General features: G+C 38.9%; 1 protein-coding gene across 1 annotated transcript; it reads right to left on the minus strand.

The window, feature by feature from the left end:
• Nucleotides 1-1,701: 1,701 nt before the first annotated feature.
• Nucleotides 1,702-21,957, minus strand: FAM162B (family with sequence similarity 162 member B). The gene is given in 5 exon segments (XM_019929137.3): nt 1,702-12,826; nt 13,347-13,455; nt 16,861-17,183; nt 17,185-17,554; nt 21,944-21,957. Coding segments are annotated over 5 exon segments (849 nt in total). The 3' UTR covers nt 1,702-12,793.
• Between the last annotated feature and the right edge of the window lie 382 nt (nt 21,958-22,339).

The raw sequence follows: 22,339 nt of genomic DNA on the forward strand, positions 1-22,339 counted from the left end.
TAGCAAAAATAATACTGTATTCCTTTCTCTGATTTTTCAGAGCAGTAATTGAGAAGTTTCACTTTCTATGTAATAATGAACTTAGGTACTTGAATGGCAAAATTCTCCTGAAGAAATCACCTTGTTATGTGTTAAATTTTATTAAATGGACTTAATGGTTTGGACACAAAAGGATGCTATTCATGAAAATTACTAAGGATTCTTTAATTGGTTGAACCCTATATTAGGATTTTTTTCCCCTTTGGTGATCCTCAAAGGGTCAAACTGCTGCTTGTTAATGAACCATTGTATTAGATTACATTTGTATCAGATTTGTCAATATAATGTATGTGTTTATGTATTAACAGCAAAAACCTCTTCATACTGTGAAACTTTAAAAAAAAGTTTCAATAGAAAATTATATATATATATTTATTTACAGATACATATATATGTGTGTGTCTGTGTGTTTTTCTCACAGTACTATACTTGGTAGTTTTCTAAGCAGATATGGTACTGTTGAATCAGTCTTTTCATTATTATAGTTATGTGCAGGCTATTTACATTTCCAATTGTATACCTAAAATACTTGTTTAAAAATTAGTTTACTGATGTTTTAAGATGGGAACTAAAAGCATTTTTGATATGATTCATAGTCTATTCTGTAAAGAAGGTTTCATTTATGATAGCATTTATAATGTTTCTGCTGGAAATCAGAGGTATGTTACAAGAAGGAAATGTATATAGGAGTACTTTTAAATAGTATGACACTTTGTAAATTAAATATCATGAAACTAAGCTTTTGGCAAGACACTTAAAAACCTACAAGCTATACAATACAGGTTTAAATGGTGTCCACAATGCTGACTGCATCTGCCAAACCTCTTTTATATTGTTAAGTAGAAGATTGTATCTGTGCCCTTTTTATTGTAGTAGAAGTTATGAAGTTCAGTATATGTATATTCAAAAGAACAGGGTAGTTATATTAAAGATCACCAAATTGATGGTGAATTTATCAGATAAACACTTTTTTGTGATGCAGATAGTTTATAAGTATCAGGTGACAGGGTGTTCCACTCTTTCTAATCAATTGAACTTGTTAATGCAGCATAATTCATAAACTAACCAGCTGTGCCTGCTTTTTTTTTTGAGGACCCTGTAGTCACATTAATAAATCTTTAAGCTAAGTCTTTCAAACAAAATAGTTCTTACAGAAGGAAAAATAATAGAAATAATAGAATGACCTTTGAGGGGAGGATTTTTAAATTTTTGCCAGTGAAATAAGCATTATATCTCTAAGTATAGAATTTGACCATATTTTAAGCATTTATATATAAAATTATATTTAATTCATTGGATCTGTTACTTGGGTAATTAATTTGATTAGATGTGAATGCAAGGGGTAATATGTAATAGTTGGTGTGGTGATGACTTTATTGAACCAATACTAGCAAATACTTTGTTCCTACAAATTTTTTTAATATGACTACTCTTTTCAAATGTACTATTTTAAATGCTCCAAAATGTATTTTCATTAATCTTCACTGACCCTTGTGGGAAAAATTTTCTTTTTTCAACTTGCTTTCCTAAGATTTATTATATTTTAATCCGAGAGAAACTGTGCCAAAAAAAAAACAATGAAAACATGTTGTAAAAGGGCAATGCGTGCAACATTAATGTAAAAATCAAGAGAATACTTGAAAGAGTCCTTTACATTTATTGAATTAAATTCGGTGTTTTATTTTTGTCTGAATTTGAATTTTTACTAGCTAATCTATGCAATTATGCTTACTTGTTTTATATTTGTAAGTACTTGACTCAATGCCCTGGGGTTTTTTTTACTCTAAGTTTTATTTTGAAAATTGTTCCTAGAACTTAATTTTTAGTGTCATTTTGTTCACTTGCTGGTAGCACTAGAATAAGCAAGCAAAAAATAAAAACCAAAAAAAAGTGATAAAATCTGTTGGCACAGAAACAGCATATCATTTGGTAACTGTAAAACCTATTTGCAGATAAAGGTTGATTTTTTGGATAAAGGACTTTTGTTGGACAAAGCATTACCTTTGCCTTCGTATTTTTTCTTCTCTCAAGAAGGAGCATTATGGATAAAGTAATTATAATACAAAGTCTTCGTGGATTTTTGTTGCTGTTCTAAATTCAGCAATCTACTGGCTGCTTTGTGAAACTGTGAAATCAAAGTAATTGTTGTTAACCTTTACTCATTTTAGTTCATAGCATTACTGTTTTATGAAATGTAACATATTAGGAGCCAATATGATGGATCTCTAAAAGGATAATGCATCTTTAAATTCTAATTGGGAAGTGGGATGAGGGGAAGATATTCTTGCCAAACTAAATAAACCAACATTTGAGTAGTATGCAATATTATGAAATGTTACAGCACTATATTAAAAATAATAAAATACTATTTTACGATTGCATTTATATGTGTTTCATTTGTTTTCACTTATGATTGTATATGCCTAATAAAGCAAAAATAGATGCCCTGATTCATTAAAATTCCATCCCCTTTCTAAAACCAGTAAGATTTCATTGGTAGCATTATCTGATAAAGTAGTATGTTGCTTTTATTTTAGAACTTGTATATTCAGCTATAACGGGGAACATATCCAATTTATCTTTGTAGCTCAAGTCTTGGCAGCTAGTGGGACATTCACATGTTTCAGCTGAGATTATTTTTCTTTTTCTGTTATTTTAATGCAGTACAATGCATTTATTTAAGGCTTAGAGTTTTAAACCTAATAAATACGAGGGAATGTCTGATTTAACTTCCTTAATATACTGTGAAACACAAAATCACACAGTAGCCAAGCTTAGGCCCTCCTAGCTTACTGTTTTTATTTTTTTCTTCTTCCATTACCATGGTTTTCTGTTGTTCATTTTTTTTGTGGGGGGGGGGGGGTGTGTTTGTTTGTTTTGGCTGGCGTCATTTCCTTCAGTATTTGAAACTATGTTAATCACAGAGTAGTGAAACTAATTGGATCAATTATTTTTAGGGTTTCTTGCTCCCAGTAAAGTGGTCAGCAATTTTAGTGGGAAATGAATTCCTGAAAATGTATGAAAATATAATGTACAGGTCAAACAATAGATTTAAACACGCAGTGGAGTTCCCATCGCAGAAATCCTTAAGTATACCCTTTAATTATGTGTTTGCTCAGTTGTATATTTGTTCTTTCATTTTTTTCCTTTCATATTTGAACAGTTTACCACTGAAATTAAATGAGCATATGATTCCCCCCTTTCAGGACATCTAATGATTTTCATGTTTGCTTCAGTAGTTTAAGTTTTAAGAGATACATACATCATATCATTATTAGTAGCACTTTAACATTTCAATTTTCCATTCTGTTTTGAAATAAAAATTTCAAGTAGTTGCACTTGCAAGCACTGCTCTATAGCACTACCAGAACTAAAATGTTGATTGGGAGCAACTCCACCAAGTAAAGAGCTTGGAGTGTTCACTAGTTTATGAATAAATATTTAAATTTGGAAACAGTAGGCAGTTTAGGGAATTTAATGTGCAATTCCCCAAAGTACCTGTTATTTAAAAATTGGGAGTTTTAAACTTTGGACAATATTACTTTTGAGGGATCCCTCCTGTTCCCTTTCAGTTATGGTTGTTTTCTTAAACTGTTCTAAAAAAAGCATGGCAAAATTTAATATATTCTTTGTTTAGGGTTTCAGCATGACTATTTTCTGAGCATTCCAATTTTTTTTTCTTTTTACATCTTTATTGGAGTATAATTGCTTTACAATGGTGTGTTAGTTTCTGCTTTATAACAAAGTGAATCAGTTATACATATGCCTATGTTCCCATATCTCCTCCCTCTTGCGTCTCCCTCCCTTCCACCCTCCCTATTCCACCCCTCTAGGTGGTCACAAACCACCAAGCTGATCTCCCTGTGCTATGCGGCTGCTTCCCACTAGCTATCTACCTTATGTTTGGTAGTGTATATATGTCCATGCCACTCTCTCGCTTTGTCACAGCTTACCCTTCCCCCTCCCCATATCCTCAAGTCCATTCTCTAGTAGGTCTCTGTCTTTATTCCTGTCTTACCCCTAGGTTCTTCATGACATTTTTTTCCCTTAAATTTCATATATATGTGTTAGCATACAGTATTTGTCTTTCTCTTTCTGACTTACTTCACTCTGTATGACAGACTCTAGGTCCATCCACCTCATTACAAATAGCTCAGTTTTGTTTCTTTTTCTGGGTGAGTAATATTCCATTGTATATATGTGCCACATCCTCTATCCATTCATCTGATGATGGACACTTAGGTTGTTTCCATCTCCTGGCTATTGTAAATAGAGCTGCAATAAACATTTTGGTACATGACTCTTTTTGAATTATGGTTTTCTCAGGGTATATGCCCAGTAGTGGAATTGCTGGGTCATACGGTAGTTCTATTAGTAGTTTTTTAAAGAACCTACATACTGTTCTCCATAGTGGCTGTACCAATTCACATTCCCACCAGCAGTGCAAGAGTGTTCCCTTTTCTCCGCACCCTCTCCAGCATTTATTGTTTCTAGATTTTTTGATGATGGCCATTCTGATCAGTGGTATATGATATCTCATTGTAGTTTTGATTTCCATTTCTCTAATGATTAATGACGTTGAGCATTCTTTCATGTGTTTGTTGGCAGTCTGTGTATCTTCTTTGGAGAAGTGTCTATTTAGGTCTTCTGCCCATTTCTGGACTGGGTTATTTGTTTTTTTGTTATTGAGCTGCATGAGCTGCTTGTAAATTTTGGAGATTAATCCTTTGTCAGTTGCTTCATTTGCAAATATTTTCTCCCATTCTGAGGGTTGTCTTTTGGTCTTGTTTATGGTTTCCTTTACTGTGCAAAAGCTTTGAAGTTTCATTAGGTCCCATTTGTTTATTTTTGATTTTATTTCCATTTCTCTAGGAGGTGGGTCAAAAAGGATCTTGCTGTGACTTATGTCATAGAGTGTTCTGCCTATGTTTTCCTCTAAGAGTTTGGTAGTTTCTGGCCTTACATTTAGGTCTTTAATCCATTTTGATCTTATTTTTGTGTATGGTGTTAGGGAGTGATCTAATCTCATACTTTTACATGTAGCTGTCCAGTTTTCCCAGCACCACTTATTGAAGAGGCTGTCCTTTCTCCACTGTACATTCCTGCCTCCTTTATCAAAGATGAGGTGACCATATGTGCGTGGGTTTATCTCTGGGCTTTCTATCCTGTTCCATTGATCTATATTTCTGTTTCTGTGCCAGTACCATACTGTCTTGATTACTGTAGCTTTGTAGTATAGTCTGAAGTCTGGGAGCCTGATTCCTCCAGCTCCGTTTTTCTTTCTCGAGGTTGCTTTGGCTATTTGGGGTCTTTTGTGTTTCCATACAAATTGTGAAATTTTTGTTCTAGTTCTGTGAAAAATGCCAGTGGTAGTTTGATAGGGACAGCATTGAATCTGTAGATTGCTTTCTGTAGTAGAGTTGTTTTCACAATGTTGATTCTTCCAATCCAAGAACATGGTATATCTCTCCATCTATTTGTATCATCTTTAATTTCTTTCATCAGTGTCTTATAATTTTCTGCATACAGGCATTTTGTCTCCTTAGGTAGGTTTATTCCTGGATATTTTATTCTTTTTGTTGCAATGGTAAATGGGAGTGTTTTCTTGATTTCACTGTCAGATTTTTCATCATTAGTGTATAGGAATGCAAGAGATTTCTGTGCATTAATTTTGTATCCTGCTACTTTACCAAATTCATTGATTAGCTCTAGTAGTTTTCTGGTAGCATCTTTAGGATTCTCTATGTATAGTATCATGTCATCTGCAAACAATGACAGCTTTACTTCTTTTCTGATTTGGATTCCTTTTATTTCCTTTTCTTCTCTAATTGCTGTGGCTAAAACTTCCAAAACTATGTTGAATAAGAGTGGTGAGAGTGGGCAACCTTGTCTTGTTCCTGATCTTAGTGGAAAAGGTTTCAGTTTTTCACCATTAAGGACGATGTTGGCTGTGGGTTTGTCATATATGGCCTTTATTATATTAAGGAAAGTTCCCTCTATGCCTACTTTCTGCAGGGTTTTTATCATAAATGGGTGTTGAATTTTGTCGAAAGCTTTCTCTGCATCTATTGAGATGATCATATGGTTTTTCTCCTTCAATTTGTTAATATGGTGTATCACGTTGATTGTATTGCATATACTGAAGAATCCTTGCATTCCTGGGATAAACCCCACTTGATCATGGTGTATGATCCTTTTAATGTGCTGTTGGATTCTGTTTGCTACTATTTTGTTGAGGATTTTTGCATCTATGTTCATCAGTGATATTGGCCTGTAGTTTTCTTTCTTTGTGACATCCTTGTCTGGTTTTGGTATCAGGGTGATGGTGACCTCGTAGAATGAGTTTGGGAGTATTCCTCCCTCTGCTATATTTTGGAAGAGTTTGAGATCTCTTTTTCTTGGATTGATCCCTTGATCATTATGTAGTGTCCTTCTTTGTCTCTTCTAATACTCTTTATTTTAAAGTCTATTTTGTCTGATATAAGAATTGCTACTCCAGCTTTCTTTTGGTTTCCATTTGCATGGAATATCTTTTTCCATCCCCTTACTTTCAGTCTCTATGTCTCTCTAGGTCTGAAGTGAGTCTCTTGTAGACAGCATATATATGGGTCTTGTTTTTGTATCCATTAAGCCAGTCTGTGTCTTGGTGGAAGCATTTAGTCCATTTACATTTAAGGAAATTATCAATATGTATGTTCCTATTCCCATTGTTTGATAGAATTCGCCTGTGAAGCCATCTGGTTCTAGGCTTTTGTTTGTTGGAAGATTTTTAATCACAGTTTCAATTTCAGTGCTTGTGATTGGTTGGTTCATATTTTCTATTTCTTCCTTATTCAGTCTTGGCAGGTTGTGCATTTCTAAGAATTTGTCCATTTCTTCCAGGGTGTCCATCTTATTGGCATAGAGTTGCTTGTAGTAATCTCTCATGATCTTTTGTTTTTCTGCAGTGTCAGTTGTTACTTCTCCTTTTTCATTTCTAATTCTATTGATTTGAGTCTTCTCCCTTCTTTTCTTGATGAGTCTGGCTAATGGTTTATCAATTTTGTTTATCTTCTCAAAGAACCAGCTTTTAGTTTTATTGATCTTTGCTATTGTTTCCTTCATTTCTTTTTCATTTATTTCTGATCTGATTTTTATGATTTCTTTCCTTCTGCTAACTTTGGGTTTTTTTTGTTCTTCTTTCTCTAATTGCTTTAGGTGCAAGGTTAAGTTGTTTATTTGAGATGTTTCCTGTTTCTTAAGGTAGGATTGTATTGCTATAAACTTCCCTCTTAGAACTGCTTTTGCTGCATCCCATAGGTTTTGGGTCGTCGTGTCTCCATTGTCATTTGTTTCTAGGTATTTTTTGATTTCCTCTTTGATTTCTTCAGTGATCACTTCGTTATTCAGTAGTGTATTATTTAGCCTCTATGTGTTTGTATTTTTTACAGATCTTTTCCTGTAATTGATATCTAGTCTCATAGCGTTGTGGTCAGAAAAGATACTTGATACAATTTCAATTTTCCTAAATTTACCAAGGCTTGATTTGTGACCCAAGATATGATCTATCCTGGAGAATGTTCCATGAGCACTTGAGAAAAATGTGTATTCTGTTGTTTTTGGATGGAATGTCCTATAAATATCAATTAAGTCCATCTGTTTAATGTATCATTTAAAGCTTGTGTTTCCTTATTTATTTTCATTTTGGATGATCTGTCCATTGGTGATAGTGGGGTGTTAAAGGCCCCTACTATGAATGTGTTACTGTTGATTTCTCCTTTTATGGCTGTTAGTATTTGCCTTATGTATTGAGGTGCTCCTATGTTGGGTGCATAAATATTTACAATTGTTATCTCTTTTTCTTGGGTCGATCCCTTGATCATTATGTAGTGTCCTTCTTTGTCTCTTCTAATAGTCTTTATTTTAAAGTCTATTTTGTCTGATATGAGAATTGCTACTCCAGCTTTCTTTTGGTTTCCATTTGCATGGAATATCTTTTTTCATCCCCTTACTTTCAGTCTCTATGTGTCTCTAGGTCTGAAGTGGGTCTCTTGTAGACAGCATATATATGCGTCTTGTTTTTGTATCCATTCACCCAGTCTGTGTCTTTTGGTAGGAGCATTTAGTCCATTTACATTTAAGGTAATTATCAATATGTATGTTCCTATTCCCATTTTCTTAATTGTTTTGGGTTTGTTATTGTAGGTCTTTTCCTTCTCTTGTGTTTCTTGTCTAGAGAAGATCCTTTAGCATTTGTTGTAAAGCTGGTTTGGTGGTGCTGAACTCTCTCTGCTTTTGCTTGTCTGTAAAGGTTTTAATTTCTCCATCAAATCTGAATGAGTTCCTTGCTGGGTAGAGTAATCTTGGTTGTAGGTTTTTCTCCTTCATCACTTTAAATACGTCCTGCCAGTCCCTTGTGGATTGCAGAGTTTCTGCTGAAAGATCAGGTGTTAACCTTATGGGTTTTCCCTTTTCTGTTATTTGTTGTTTTTCCCTTGCTGCTTTTAATATGTTTTCTTTGTATTTAATTTTTGACAGTTTGATTAATATGTGTCTTGGTGTGTTTCTCCTTGGATTTATCCTGTATGGGACTCTCTGTGCTTCGTGGGCTTGATTAACTATTTCTTTCCCATATTAGGGAAGTTTTCAACTATAATCTCTTCAAATATTTTCTCAGTCCCTTTCTTTTTCTCTTCTTCTTCTGGAACCCCTATAATTCGAATGTTGGTGCGTTTAATGTTGTCCCAGAGGTCTCTGAGACCGTCCTCAGTTCTTTTCATTCTTTTTTCTTTATTCTGCTCTGCAGTAGTTATTCCACTATTTTATCTTCCAGGTCACTTATCCGTTCTTCTGCCTCAGTTATTCTGCTATTGATCCCATCTAGAGTATTTTTAATTTCATTTGTTGTGTTGTGCATTGTTGCTTGTTTCATCTTTAGTTCTTCTAGGTCCTTGTTAGATGTTTCTTGCATTTTCTCTATTCTATATCCAAGATTTTGGATCATCTTTATTATCATTATTCTGAATTCTTTTTCAGGTAGACTGCCTATTTCCTCTTCATTTGTTAGGTCTGGTGGGTTTTTATCTTGCTCCTTCATCTGTTGTGTGTTTTTCTGTCTTCTCATTCTTCTTATGTTACTGTATTTGGGGTCTCCTTTTTGCAGCCTTCATTTTCATAGTTCCCGTTGTTTTTGGTGTCTGTCCCCAGTGGCTAAAATTGTTTCAGTGGGTTGTGTAGGCTTCCTGGTGGAGGGGACTAGTGCCTGTGTTCTTGTGGATGAGGCTGGATCTTGTCTTTCTAGTGGGCAGGTCCACGTCTGGTGTTGTGTTTTGGGGTGTCTTTGGACTTATTATGATTTTAGGCAGGCTCTCTGCTAATGGGTGGGGTTGTGTTCCTGTCTTGCTAGTGGTTTGTCATAGGGTGTCCAGCACTGTAGCTTGCTGGTCGTTGAGTGGATCTGGCTCTTAGTGCTAAGATGGAGATCTCTGGGAGAGCTTTTGCCGTTTGATATTACGTGGAGCTGGGAGGTCTCTGTGGACCAATGTCCTGAACTTGGCTCTCTCACCTCAGAGGCTCAGGCCTGACATCCAGCTGGAGCACAAAACCCTGTCAGCCACAGGGCTCAGAAGAAAAGGGAGAAAAGAAAGAAAGAAAGAAAAAATAAAAACAGAGTTATTAAAATAAAAAAAGAAAGAAGAGAGCAACCAAACCAAAAAACAAATCCACCAATGATAACAAGTACTAAAAACTATGCAAAATAATAATAATAATGACAGACAGAACCCTAGGACAAATGGCAAAAGCAAAGCTATACAGACAAAATCACACAAAGCAGCATACACATATACACTCACAAAAAGAGAAAAAGGAAAAAATATATATATATATTAAAAACAAAAAGAAAGAGAGCAACCAAATCAATAAACAAATCTACCAATGATAATAAGCTGTAAATACTAAACTAAGATAAACATAAAACCATAAACAAATTAGATGCAGAAAGCAATCCCCAAGTCTACAGTTGCTCCCAAAGTCCACCACCTCAACTTTGGGATGATTCGTTGTCTATTCAGGTATTCCACAGATGCAGGGTACATGAAGTTGATTGTGGAGATTTAATCTGCTGCTCCTGAGGCTGCTGGGAGAGATTTCCCTTTTTCTTCTTTGTTCTCACAGCTCCCAGGGGCTCAGCTTTGGATTTGGCTCTGCCTCTGTGTGTAGGTCACCTGAGGGCGCCTGTTCTTCACTCAGAAAGGACGGGGTTAAAGGAGCAGCTGATCTGGGGGCTCTGGCTCGCTCAGGCGGGGGGGGAGGAAGGGGTACAGAATGCGGGGTGCGCCTGTGGCGGCAGAGGCCGGTGTGACGTTGCACCAGCCTGAGGTACACGGTGTGTTCTCCTGGAGAAGTTGTCTGTGGGTCACGGGACCCTGGCAGTGGCAGGCTGCACAGGCTCCCGGGAGGGGAGGTTAGGATGGTGACCTGTGCTCACACACAGGCTTCTTGGTGGCTGCAGCAGCAGCCTTAGCATCTCATGCCCGTCTCTGGTGTCTGTGCTGATAGCCGCGGCTCGCGTCCATCTCTGGAGCTCGTTTAGGCGGTGCTCTGAATCCCCTCTCCTTGCGCACTCCAAAACAATGGTCTCTTGCTTCTTAGGCAGTTCCAGAGTTTTTCCCAGACTCCCTCCCGGCTAGCTGTGGCGCACTAGCCCCCTTCAGGCTGTGTTCACGCAGTCAACCCCAGTCCTCTCCCTGGGATCTGACCTTCGAAGCCCGAGCCTCAGCTCCTGGCCCCCACCTGCCCCGCGGGGTGAGCAGACAAGCCTCTCTGGCTGGTGAGTGCTGGTCGGCACCGATCCTCTGCGCAGGCATTTCTCCGCTTTGCCCTCCACACCCCTATTGCTGCGCTCTCCTCCATGGCTCCAAAGCTTCCCCCACCCACCCACCCTCTGTCTCCACCAGTGAAGGGGCTTCCTAGTGTGTGGAAACTTTTCCTCCTTCACAGCTACCTCCCAGAAGTGCAGGTCTCATCCCTATTCTTTTGTCTCTGTTTTTCCTTTTGCCCTATGCAGGTACGTGGGGAGTTTCTTGCCTTTTGGGAGGTCTGAGGTCTTCTGACAGCGTTCAGTAGGTGTTCTGTAGGAGTCGTTCCACATGTAGATGTATTTTTGATGTATTTGTGGGGAGGAAGGTGATCTCCACGTCTTACTCCTCCACCATCTTGAAGGTCTCCCCCCCAACATATATTTTTAACAGGTGGGAAGAATAGTCAGAATGGGGAAAGAGGCCATATTTGAAGTGATAACAGCTTAGACTTTTTCAGAAGTGAGGAAAGCTATAGGTCCTCAGACTGAAGAACATACAAAGTCCTTAGCGGAAAAAATAAAAATAGATAGTGATGGAAGTCTAATATGCATCTCACATTCAGTATATCTGAAATAGAGGACTTGACATATTTTGCCTGTCATGCCTATCAGTTCTTTCCCCAGCCTTAGACATCTCAACAAATGGCAGCACCATCCACCTAGGTGCTCAAAGCAAAAACCCAGGCGTTTTGATGTCATTCTTCCTTTTTCTCTCCTCTTCCCACATTGAATTTACCACAAAATTCTATCCTTTTGACCCCCCAATACATCTCAAATTGCTAACCATTTCTCCATCTCTATATGACACCATCTTATTTAGGGTACATGCGTTAATTATTCAAAATGAAAGGTGAATTGGAGAGAGGCAAGAGAGACAGAGTAAGACCATTTAAAAGATACTGCAATAAACTAGGCAACAGATGGTGGTTATTTCAGACCAGGGTGATATCAAGAGAGATGGTGAGGAGTGGTCCAATTGTGCATATAGTCTTAAGTGGAGTCAACAGGATTGCTGGTATATAACGACTTACTCATGAGCAGTTGGAAAGATAATAAAATAGTGAGTGCCTGAGCAAGGCCATTTCAGATGGGGTGGTCACGGAAGCTCTCACTGAGAAGAAGGAGAATGAGTCAGCTACAGTAAGGCCAAGAGAAGGAAGGAAAGCCTAGAGAGAATAAAGGGTCTGACGCCTTAAAAAACAAAAAAGAACTAGTGTGGCTGAAGCATAAGGAACCAAGGGAAGATGGTATGAAACACAGAGGGTCCAGGTAGTATCAAAATCCAATCTATCGTTTTAGGAGCTAGAGAATCACCAACTGGGTAGACAGTCATTTTATCTAGGATAGGTTAAAAACAAGAGATGACTGAATTTCTTTATTTCTATGTTTAAGTGTTCAGCCCAGCAAACATTTAAGAAATTTTCCATTTGATGAGAATAATTTCAAAGCATAAGCTCTTTGCTGAGCCAACAGAAATGAGTAGACATGTATATAACATCAGTAAGCTCAGAAGACCAAGTCCCTGTGTGAAATATTGGGCTCAAATACCCTTGAAAACCTGAGAAGTAAAGAAGAGCAGGACCATAGGTCTAGGCAGAATGGTCATTGGCTAAATGTGCCTAGAGAGTGAAGACGGATCCAGGCAAACTATTCTGTGTGATGTGGCTGCCAAAATCTATTTCCAACTCTGGCTGTGTTACTGAAATGCAGTGTTCAAAAACAAAGAGGTTATAATCGCACTCTAAGGGACTCAGTTGCAGGTATCACAATGAAGAGGGACACTGATAAACTGGAGTGTGTCCAGAGGAGAGCTCAAAATAGAGGAAAGCTGTTAGGGATGGAGAAATTAAGAGTAGAGAAAAGATGACTCACAGAGGAGTATCAGGTATCTCCCAATATTTGTGGGGCTGCTCTTCATGGCAAAAAGTGATCAGCAGATGAAAGAATCTGGGGAAGCAAGAAGCAAAATTAGACAGTAATTAGCTCTTAATTCCCCTCTAGAAACTACATATTGGAGATGACAAGGAAAGGGCTTATACACAGGATACAGGCAAACTAGCCCGCCTTGGTCCTCATTTCCAACTTTTGCACTTCTAACTATTTCATGATTCTATGCAATAGCTAACTGAGTTCATGATTTAAGGAATGATGTAGTCTGGATAACTTTCATACAACAAAGTTCTTCCTGTGCAGATTTTAACCATGTTATAAACTGTTATTTTTGTTTTTGCTTATCTTATAAATGGAAACAAACTTCTGTCCCTCCTGTCCATATAGTTAATTTGTTGACTCAAATTTCCATGAACAATGCTGTTTCCAGTATGATAAATATATGCAGGTGGCTTAAGGTGTCTGAGATGAAATTGTTCTTACATTGAGAAAACCGCAATAATCCCCCAAAGGAGAACAAAGCTCATAATCCTTCTTAAAATTCACAAGTCTATCTTTACTTTAAAGAGGTACTCACCCTTTTGGCTGACGCTATCACTGCAAAGCAGGCGATGATTGTGAGTCCGATCATTATGTAACAAGCTTTCACTCGCGCTTTGTTTCTTGCAGCATCTATCGTTTCTGGCCTAAACCAAGATGTGTATTCTGTTAATTATATTAAAGCAATATGATTTTCTGACTGGCATAATAAACAATGATTTTTTATGTAAATATTCCAAAAGTGTCCCTGAATGCAAATGGCAGATGTGAAATATTTCCAAATGCTAGCCCATTATCTTACCGATTTCAAGTTAACAGGTATTTATTCAGGTCCTAAATAATGTTAGCCACTATGAAATGACAATGCAGTATATTTGGTTTCTAACTGTTCAAAATATAACTACTGGAGATTATGACCTGACTCTCCATTATTTTTGTTTCACTGACTGGGATAAAAGTAAGAATTAATGCCTATGTATGTCTATGACTCATGTTCATTTGGCCCCTGTGTTATTAAGTGGGCTTTGTTTTCAGTTTTGAACAGGTTGTTTCTGAAAACTTATTTTCATCATTTTGGTTTTTCACTAGCCTCCAAATCTCTTCTTGCCCCCTCCCATCCTGACTCCATTAAAGAGACTATTTTACATTTTGTGAAGATGACTCTTATTATACTGCTATTATACATTATATATTTTGTGAGAATGTCTATTAGGGTTTTCCTTCGTGGCTTCTGCATGAAGTTTTCAAAAGAAGTGATCAAAATCACAATGATTTGTTGAAGAAAAGACAAACACACCTTCATTTTCTTATTATTATTCTGACATTTTATATGCTTACTTGAATACTGCATAGTCTTATTTATTAATAAAGTTATATGCAAGTTATCCAGATTTTAGCAAAGTAGTGTTACAAAAGTAATCATGCCTGTAGGCCTTTATGATAAAATAAATTTTAACAATTTGCAGTAACATGAAGTGGCAGTTTATAAATACATACAATTAAAGAATGACTTTTGAGAATGTATTCAGCAGTATTTTTTATCTTTGTCAAGTTTAAATAGAATGTAGTCACATAAAAAAAGAATTCCAGGAAGACAATTTGCAATTCTTCTTAAAAATGAAAATTTTTTTCTTTAACTTTCCACTAGTTGAAAGAACACAGAAAACCAATATCTAGCCTGCTTTCCTCAGATTTTAGGCAGATTAATGTAAGTTTGAAGGTAGTTGTCAACAGATGAATTTTAGCACATTATTAGATTATACTTGTTGTTGACTTTTGTTCCAGATGGAACCTGAAAGATCTGATCTTTTTTACCCATCCATCTGGCTTTGAACAGCTATACCAAATTAGTTTAACACTGAAAAGAAAAGAAAAAGTACAGTCATTATTAAATATCATTAGTGTAAATTAGTTTAACACTGAAAAGAAAAGAAAAAGTACAGTTATTATTAAATATCATTAGTGTATGGTCCAAAAATTATAGGTCACTTAATTATATGTCCATTAAAAGCATAAAAATGAAAGCTGTTTATATTGTAAATCTAACACTTAGCTTAGGAGGCATAGCTCTCCTAAATAGCAATGCTTTTAAAAAATTATAGAAAATAATAAAATATTCAAATACTTTCATGTTTTCAACCCAAAACTACAATACTTTTTCTAGGCACCTTGCTCAAAGTTAAATTCTTCTGTTTATAATATTTCTTTTTATTTTATTTTATTTTGGCTGCGTTGGGTCTTCATTGCTGCGTGCATGATTTCTCTAGTTGTGGTAATCCAGGGAGACTCTTTGCTGTGATGCGTGGGCTTCTCATTGCGATGGCTTCTCTCGTTGCAGAGCATGGGCTCCAGGCACGCGGGATTCAGTAGTTGTGGCACGCAGGCTCAGTAGTTGTGGCTCACAGGCTCTAGAGCGCAGGCTCAGTAGTTGTGGCGCATGGGCCCAGTTGCTCTGTGGCACGTGGGACCTTCTCAGACCAGGGCTCCAACCCGTGTCCCCTGCATTGGCAGGCGGATTCTTAACCACTGTGCCACCAGGGAAGCCCTATAATATTTCTTTTGACTGTGATCCTGGGGAAATTAAATTATTTCTGTAAAATGGGTCTCTTCACATATGCAGCCATGCTAAAATGGATCTAGGTTCTCTTGACAAGCATTAATTTACAATAATGCAGGTTCTTTACATTTTTGATTACTCTGTTGTGTAGCACTAGAATTCAAAATCCAAAAACACTGAGCATGGTCTTTTTAAGCTTTTCTGGGGCTAATTTCTTCTTTGGGCTAAGTCTTTAGTTTAGAGGCTATAGATCTCAAGGAAAACAAAATTTGCTTTATAATATTAAAAAACATCTTCGTGGTTGAATAAATGCTGAAAATAGAATTCAAATTCCATGTTATTTCAAATTCCATGTCCATTCCTCATTAAATAATTTGATACAAGAAAGGAATAAAAATGTTTGAGAATTCATTATTGAATGAACATTTCCCGCCTTATTTTGTTTTCCATTTATTTGAGATGCTTTTGGTGACTAATAAATTAACAATCAATAAAAGTGTAGGCAATATGCACAGCACAAGATGTAGGCCCAGTTTCCATTATCCATTCTAATAGGCATTGATTACATCATATAAATATAATATTTGAACATCTGAAATCTTTATTTGATTTTATAGTTCTAGTCTCCCGTTTTTTTTTGAGATCAGTTCAAAAAGTAGTAGATTGATGTTATCCTTAGTCTCCTTCCTTCCCCTTGTAACCACTGCCTTGTAAAATTCCCGGAAGATTTTTGGGCTTTGCATAAACTGAAGCTGTAGAAAGATGGTTTTTACAGGTTACATTTACTTTTTAAAAAAAAAAAAAATTAAATTTACCCTGGAGTTGAAGTTGTCAGCTTAAGTTTTATTAAGCGAATCTCTGTCCTGGGTTTGGGATGATGAAGAGGCCAGCGACGCTGATGCGCCGTGGGAACCAGTCCGAGTAAACCCGTACTCAAGAGGGCTGCAGGACCGCGTACACCTGACATCTCCCACCCCAGAAGAGGAGGTCACATGGATGTGGCTTCTTCCCAGAGACTCTCTAGCCACCCCTCGAGCCATGATGCTTCCTTGGGTGCTTCAGGGAGCCGCCCTCCCCTCCCAGGCCAGAGCCCTTCTCCCTCTCAGCCACCCGGGTGCACGCAAGGCCGGTGCCTTCCGTTTGGCCTAAGTATACTCCACTGTCTCATGGCCCGGAGCTCGCTGGGGGCGGGCATCTAAGCGACGGTGGAAGTGCCCACTGAACTTCTGGATTTTCACCCGACTTCAAGAATCTTTCTGTAAGCTTAGCTTAGCTCCCACAGCCCAATCACGGAGCCTGGCATTTAACCGCACTCGGGGGGCGTGGGTAAATTCCTTAAGGTGGTAGGTGTTATTGTGAAGACCTGTGTGGCTCCGCGGCCGCCTCCGCTCCAGGGTGCGCATTGGTCGGGAAGTGGATGGACCCCGAGACCCCCAGGCCCGGCGCCGACCCTGCCGGGCGCACGCAACCCGGGCCGGGCACAGGCCACACTTACGGAGTCCGAGGCGGGATCTCCTCCATCTTTGTGAAACGCCCGGTCCACAGCAGGATTTCCCTGTCTAATTGCGACGGCTTGTGCTCGGCGGGGACCCTATGGGCCTTCCCTGCTGCGACAGCGACAGGGATGTACGGAGGCACCGAGAGACGGCACAGAGACCAGTGCACGCTCACGCCTCCGTCCCCCAGCCCCGGCTCCTCGTCCGCCTCTCCGCGGACCCCTCCCTCCCAGGCCGTTCCCAGTCCCTGCTCACAGGAGCCTGGGGGCTCTGAGCCGCCGGGGGCCCAGCCGCTGGAGTACTGGGGGTGACCGGGGGGGCCGGAGAGACGTGACGGGCAGCCGCGCGGCTTCTGGGGGCGCTCCCGGGGCGCAGCGGGGGATGCGCCCCAGGCGGAGGTGCAGGAGGCGCCCGACGTTGGCGAGCAAGCTGCGCCCTGGTCTCCCGGCCGAAACCCAGCCGGAACCAGGGACCGAGCTCCCGGGACGCCTGCCCCGCCCCGCGCAGCTACCAGGGGAGCCCCGGATGCGCAGCCGGAGTCTGTCGTGCGCCTCCTGGGTTCCCGGACTGCGCCGCCAGCCGGCGACCCGGGACGGGGGCTGAGACGGTCGCCAGGCGGGGCCCGGTAGCGACCTGACGGCGGGACTACTTTCCCCCTGAGGCAGCTCCGTGCCGCTCGTGTTAAAGGCGTTTCTTGGTGTGGAGTAGAAACGAGTTTCCGTCAGAGCTTTTTAGGTTCCACTGTTTGGTGCCCAGGAGAATAAATCTAAACTCTCTCCTCCAGAGAAGGGCAACAGTCAGGCCTTCAAGTTCAGGTCGCTTCAGATGTTTACCAAGTAAGTGTCAGGACTTTCAACGAACTTCTGATTTTCCCATGAAGAGGTTTTTTGAAGTTAGCTCTTCACCCCACTCTCCACTCCCGTCCTTTTCTCTTTTCCAGGTAAAACGACCTCAGTTCCTACCACTGGTTTTCTCCACCTCTTTATTTCTTAGACCACAAACTCTTCAAACTCCCTTCAAAATGAGCTTTTTTTCTATCTTCCCTCTCAAAAAGAGGGGAGAATCCACTTTTCTCTGCTATCTAAATGGGAACAGGGACTCAGAGAAAGGGCTTGTAGGAAAGCTGGCTACTCCGAAGGAATCTACCTAGTCTACTTCCTCACATTCCAGGGACAACAGACCCCAGCCACGTTAAAGTGCTCTCCAGGACCCAGCCCCAGGCTACCGCACCCTCCTCCTTACTGTCTTGGAGGTCCCTTCCCAACACAGACACTGCCCTACTTTTAGTTGGATCCCCACATATTTCTTTCCTTCCTAACTAGACTGTCCAGGCTCTTGAAGGCAAGATCTCTGTAATTCTGCATCTTTCACATAATGGCGTTTTAACAAAAGAGGACAGATTCATATCTCAGTAAAGAAATATGCAGTTAGAGACACAATTGTGGAAGGAACCATGAGCTTTGCCTTCACACTAAGGTTTAATCCCCTAATTTGTGATTTAAGGGTTACACAATTATAAGCAAATCATTTAAGTCATTTGTCTTGGTCTCATTTGTAAAATAAGAGTTGCTTCCTTTCAAGTTCGTTCATGCAACAACTACAAAAAAAACCCTACTCTATGCCAGCGACTTCTCAGATCTGGGTATAGAGCAGTGAACAATGTCAAGTGGGGATTAGTAGATGAAGAAAAAAAAAGCAGGATGAAAAAAAGTAAGCAGGCATGGGGGTGGACGCTATTTAAAAAGGATGGTTAGAGATGCCCCTCTAAATGTGCCTGGTACGTTCATAACACTTCAAAGATGTTTCTTTCCCTTCACATTCTTTAACTAGTCCCCAAACACAAGGGCATTTTAATTCATGAAATCTCTTGTAGGGAACTGTAGGAGGCAATGAGCTCCCTAAGGGTGTAGCTGAAACATTGGCATTTAGTAGATCCTTAATTTTAATCTGTTAAATAGATGAAAAAATGAATGAAAATCTTCAATAATGAAATAGACTCTATCTGGGCTAGTTTAAGAAAAGACTGAATACTTGAGGACATGCTGCATGATGAACAGAATGAATTCCTACCTGAAAAAGTACGTTGCCATAGATAATATTTGATGGTTGCAGGAATATGCTACTTGAAAATTCTCCCATTATTCAAATGTGTTGTTTTCTCCTTTAATATTTTATTTTTCTTCACATCACTGAAAATACCCATAGAGCTAGAGAAAAACATCTGTGTGAAACAGCCAATCAGTAATATTATATATTACTGTAATATTATAATATATTATAATTTTATATATATAATAAGCAAGGAATATTAAACTAACTAAGTTTATTTCCCTGGAGAGAACCAAATGTCAGGTATCTACACATGATTTTCTCTCTCAAGCTTCTCTAGCATTGCAGAACCACAGGGCAAGAGAATCGTGGCTTATGTCATGAGAGAAAGAACAGTTTGCATTCTGTTCTCTGTTCCTGATGCAATTGAAATATCACTATTCGGCAGTGTTCTACATTAAAAAAAAAAACACAGTTGCATGAGAGATGTTTTCTTTAGCTCTAGAATTGGAACAACAACCAAAAAAAAAACAAAAACAAAAACAAAAACTCGAATCAACTTCTAATAGAAGAAAAACTAATTATATTCCTTTCTTTCTTTCTTTTAAACCAGGACAGTTCGTTTGTTCATTGAACAAATGTTCATTAAATGTCTCCTATGTGCTGGGTACTGTTCTGGGCTCTGAGGTTATAGCATAGCAGGTAAGCATACAAAAATCTTTGCTCCTCACAGAGTTTATTATTAATCCACAGTGGTTTCAGTTTACACGTTCTGTACTATGTTATTTCTCAGTCCAATGGTTCATCTAATTTGCATATACTATTTTCAGTTTTGTTCCTTCAAGGCTTGTTTTGATTAGTATGGTTTATGTTCCCATTTCCTACAGTTAATTTACTTACTTCTTAAGGTATACTGCTATAGCTAGGAATAATTTTTAAATAAAGTGATTTCATAGATTAAGTGGAAAGTGTGGTAACTTAAAAATTATTATTATTTTTTATTGTTGAAAGCTAGTGTGTGCTCTGCACTGGGCTAAGGCAGGAAATGCAAAGATTGCTGCAGTCTCCAAGAAGTTCCCAGTCTGGCTGGCACTATATTCCCTCATCAGAAAATGCCTTGCTTCCAAAGGAAGAGCTGGGAGTGACCTTAACTAACTTGCCTTCCCATCCCCTACTAGTCTCTCTGTAGGGAAAGTTACTAAAGTGACAGTTTCCCTGCAGACCCAGCTTACAGTGGCCTCCAGTGGTTCCGGCAACCTTATCAAGTGGGTGGTCCAGGCAAGCGCCTGATTACCTGCCAGGTACTAAGCATGTGCTGAGGACACCAGCAAAAGCTCAAAATGAGATCTCAAACCCCCAAAAGAAGATCTATATACAGCTTTTCATGTTATTCCTTTTAAATCCCATTTTCATTGCTGTAGTTCAGTATTTTATTCTCTCTCAACCATCTATTGTAATGACCTCCAAAGTATTTTCCTCATCTCTGGTCAGTTCTTTCTCCAATCCTTTCTCTGCCTAGCTTCCAGAGATAGTTTTCTAAAACATGGATGTTATCGTATAAAACTTTCATGGCGCCAATCTCTTTCCTATTTTTTTTTCCAACCCTGCACCCTACATCCCTATCCACAGACTACAGAAACAACCTGAAAAAATATTATAATGAGGCAGGGAGGACTCTTTCGAAGTCTTCTGCTTTGATATTTTGCATAGTCTGATTCAAATCTATGCCCTTGTCATATCCTTAGACGTTTAAAATGTCACTAAGCACAGGTAGGTAGGTTACATTGACTTACTCTGTGCTAATAGTGATGCACAACAACTATCAATTGACATCACAGTTTAGTTCTGGCTTGTATAGCTGGGTAGGCACTGTGTGTGTGACCAGCGCTCATCAGGGCATGGCTGAGTTCTGACTGGTTGAGTTACTTATTGTCCCATTGTTCTAAACATTAGTCTGAAAAAATACATTCAGAAGAAACCAGGTTGGATTAACTGCTCCTGCACTGATCAAAACCTTTCATACTTTCAATAATACATAGCTTGTATTCGTTCTAGAAATAGCAAATCTGAAATATATGCATATTTATGAAGTACTATTTATGCAAACTGCCCCCAGGATGGTGAAGAGGCATCTGCAATGGTCATGTCTCTCACATTCGTTGGCTGAAAGGTTATTTTTGTAGCCTACTTGAATGTCTGTTAAGACTCATATATGTCGGATGGTGTGTAATTGCTAATCATTTTTGGTGGAGCATCCTCTGGCTCCCGTGATCAATTTCAAACTCCAAAATTCCTAGTAAGGATATTTTTTTTTTTTTTTTTTTTTTTTTGCGGTACGCGGGCCCCTCACTGCTGTGGCCTCTCCCGTTGCGGAGCACAGGTTCCGGACGTGCAGGCTCAGCGGCCATGGCTCACGGGCCCAGCCGCTCCGCGGCATGTGGGATCCTCCCGGACAGGGGCACGAACCTGCGTCCCCTGCATCGACAGGCAGACACTCAACCACTGCACCACCAGGGAAGCCCCCTAGTAATAATCTTGTATGACAAAGTGAGGATTTTATGGTCCCCAACACTGAATTTGCTACAGACTTTTCACACTTGAGGCACAATTATGACTTTATGTGCTTCAAATCTGCATCCTGCAATAGCCTTTTATGATGACTTGCCAGTGCTTCTCCAGCTCCGTGTCCCACGCCACCCTCCTCATACACGTATAGGGAAGTGGTCTTGCAAAATTAATCCTACCCATTATAAGTGTACCTTACTTATATAGTTACAATTGAAGAAGGGTTGTTATTTCATAATCATGATGTGAATGATGCCACCTTATATTCCCTTAAGACAATTACCTCTTGTCCTACATGCCTTCATACAGTTCTTCAGCTTCCTTCAGCTGCTTGTCTCTCTCTTGGTTTATATGGTCATGTTTTCTTGGAGACAGAGAACTGGCCTATTTGAATGTTTTCCCTATTCAGGAATTTAAAAAATCAACTTATCAAAATAATTTTCTTTTTTCTCTTCTGAACCTTTTTACTTGGGGCTACTCATACCGATTTCTAATTTCCAATGTGAAGTCTGATAATATCTAGGCATAGCTAATTAAGATGACAGAGTCTCAGGTAGTTTTTTTTTCATATTTCTCCTTTCACCACTATCTACAAATGGACACTTAATTATTATTTATTATTTATGATCGTGATAATGAAGATTAACAACAGAATTTGTTAAGGATAATTGGCAGGGCACTAATACCACAAATCATTTAAATTATCAGAGCTCTCCAACAAGAGGTCTGGGTTGGGTAAAAAACCCAAAATCTAGGGAAATTTTTTAAGATTAAAACTGTATAGCCTAGGAGAGAGAATGTTATAGAGGTTAAAAATCAGCTATTATTTGTTCATTATTCCTTCATTCTTTCATTCAACCAGAA

Source organism: Tursiops truncatus, chromosome 12, assembly GCF_011762595.2.
Source record: "Tursiops truncatus isolate mTurTru1 chromosome 12, mTurTru1.mat.Y, whole genome shotgun sequence".
Classification (NCBI taxonomy): Eukaryota; Metazoa; Chordata; class Mammalia; order Artiodactyla; family Delphinidae; genus Tursiops; species Tursiops truncatus.